The sequence below is a fragment of the Nestor notabilis genome, unplaced genomic scaffold (genome assembly GCF_000696875.1).
Source record: "Nestor notabilis isolate BGI_N333 unplaced genomic scaffold, ASM69687v1 scaffold16999, whole genome shotgun sequence".
Lineage (NCBI taxonomy): Eukaryota > Metazoa > Chordata > Aves > Psittaciformes > Psittacidae > Nestor > Nestor notabilis.
The window spans coordinates 17,018-18,461 of NW_009942549.1; the positions used below are offsets into that span (position 1 = coordinate 17,018).

The window sequence follows — 1,444 nt, forward strand, 5'->3', positions numbered from 1 at the left end:
CATGGGGTCCCCACCACCGTTGCAGTTGCTGAGGGAAGAGCTCTGCAGCGGGTTCTTGGACTTGGGTTCCCCACTGCCACCACCCCGATTTGGCATGTGCTCGGCCAGGAACGGGGAGAGGCGCTCGCCGACCTTCACTGCCTTCTCCACCACGCTTACTTTCCGGTCGCTGTCGGGCTTAGTGTCCTGTGTGAGGTCAACCACGCTGCGGGGCCGGGGCTCCTCCTTCGGCTTGCTCTCCTTCTTGGCAAAGGGCAGGGGCAGATCGCTCCGGCATGCCCGCTCCTTCCCACCCGGGTCTTTGAGGCTTTCTTTCGAGCTCTTGTGCAACTGCCCAAGGTCCTTCTCCCGGAGCAAAGTGCTCGACGTGTGGTTGCCCGCAGTCCTGGAGAGGGGAGGCTGCGGGTGCAAAGCGGATTGGGCTGCGTGGCCAGAAAGGTAGAACCCATCTGCAGAGCAAAAGCAAATGAAATTACTGTGAGCCTCCAAGAGTCCTACAGAGACAGGAGAGAGGTGGCAAACTGGGAGGGAATGGGGTTCAAGGATGTGTCAGACATGGCCAGGAAGGACCAAAGGACAACACCTCCATGTGGTCCAGATGGGATGCAGGACAGCCCTGTCTGATGCACACTGAACCCTGGGATGAGGCAGCACATGGGGACTTCAAGGAGGGACCTACAGCACAGCCACAACCAAGACCATGGTACTGCTCAGACCAGGAAACATCCCTGGATGACAACCCTAGGGCATTCCCGCTCTTTACCCTCAACATCCCAGCATCCAGCTGCCAAGCAGGCCCAAAGGACAGGATGAGCACCCAAGGATGACCAAGGGAAGAAGCTTGCAAGGACCCAGACTTACCTTTCTGTGACTCGAAGAGGCTGTGCTGACCCAGCTGGGCCAGGAGAGGACTGCCGGCGCTGGGGGGCTCAAGGTGGCTCAGGGGAATGTACGATGGGTAGAGCCCGTTCGGCAGATGGGAAAAGCCTGCGGAAAACGGGAAACAGAAGAGGGAAACATGTTTAAGCCCAAGCTGCACGTTGCCTTGGAACCAGCCCCGCAGGAACACAGACTGTTGTGGCTGTCGGGCCCTTGCGCGCCAGGAGCGGCGGCTGCAGGGACGCAATGCACAGCGCACGCAGCCCATGGGGGAATGCTGCTTGGGCCCCCCACAGGTACTGACCCACCACTGCGGGTCCCCCTGGCACCTCTGTGGGGCTCTTGACTCTGCAGCTGATGGGCTGCAAATGGAACATACTGCTTCCGAGCAGAGCCTTAAATCTGAAGGACCAAACCGCACGGTTGATAAGCTGTTTTATCACACATGCAGTGATCTGTGGGTGAGGGCACTCCCCAACATGCTTCCCCAGCAGTGATAAGACCCTCTTGCCAGCACAGTTTTGACAGTAAACGGCGGTAAACGGCTCAATGTCCAGTTGGAGAC

The 1,444-nt window shown here is 58.9% G+C and overlaps 1 protein-coding gene across 1 annotated transcript in view; it reads right to left on the reverse strand.

The window, feature by feature from the left end:
- Positions 1 to 987, reverse strand: part of LOC104411116 (trinucleotide repeat-containing gene 18 protein-like) — a gene marked incomplete at both ends in the record, with an annotated part of 15,222 nt that extends 14,235 nt beyond the window's left edge. The window contains 2 exon segments of the mRNA XM_010021461.1: positions 2 to 449; positions 862 to 987. Of these exon segments, the coding sequence (XP_010019763.1) occupies positions 2 to 449; positions 862 to 987 (574 nt within the window).
- Between the last annotated feature and the right edge of the window lie 457 nt (positions 988 to 1,444).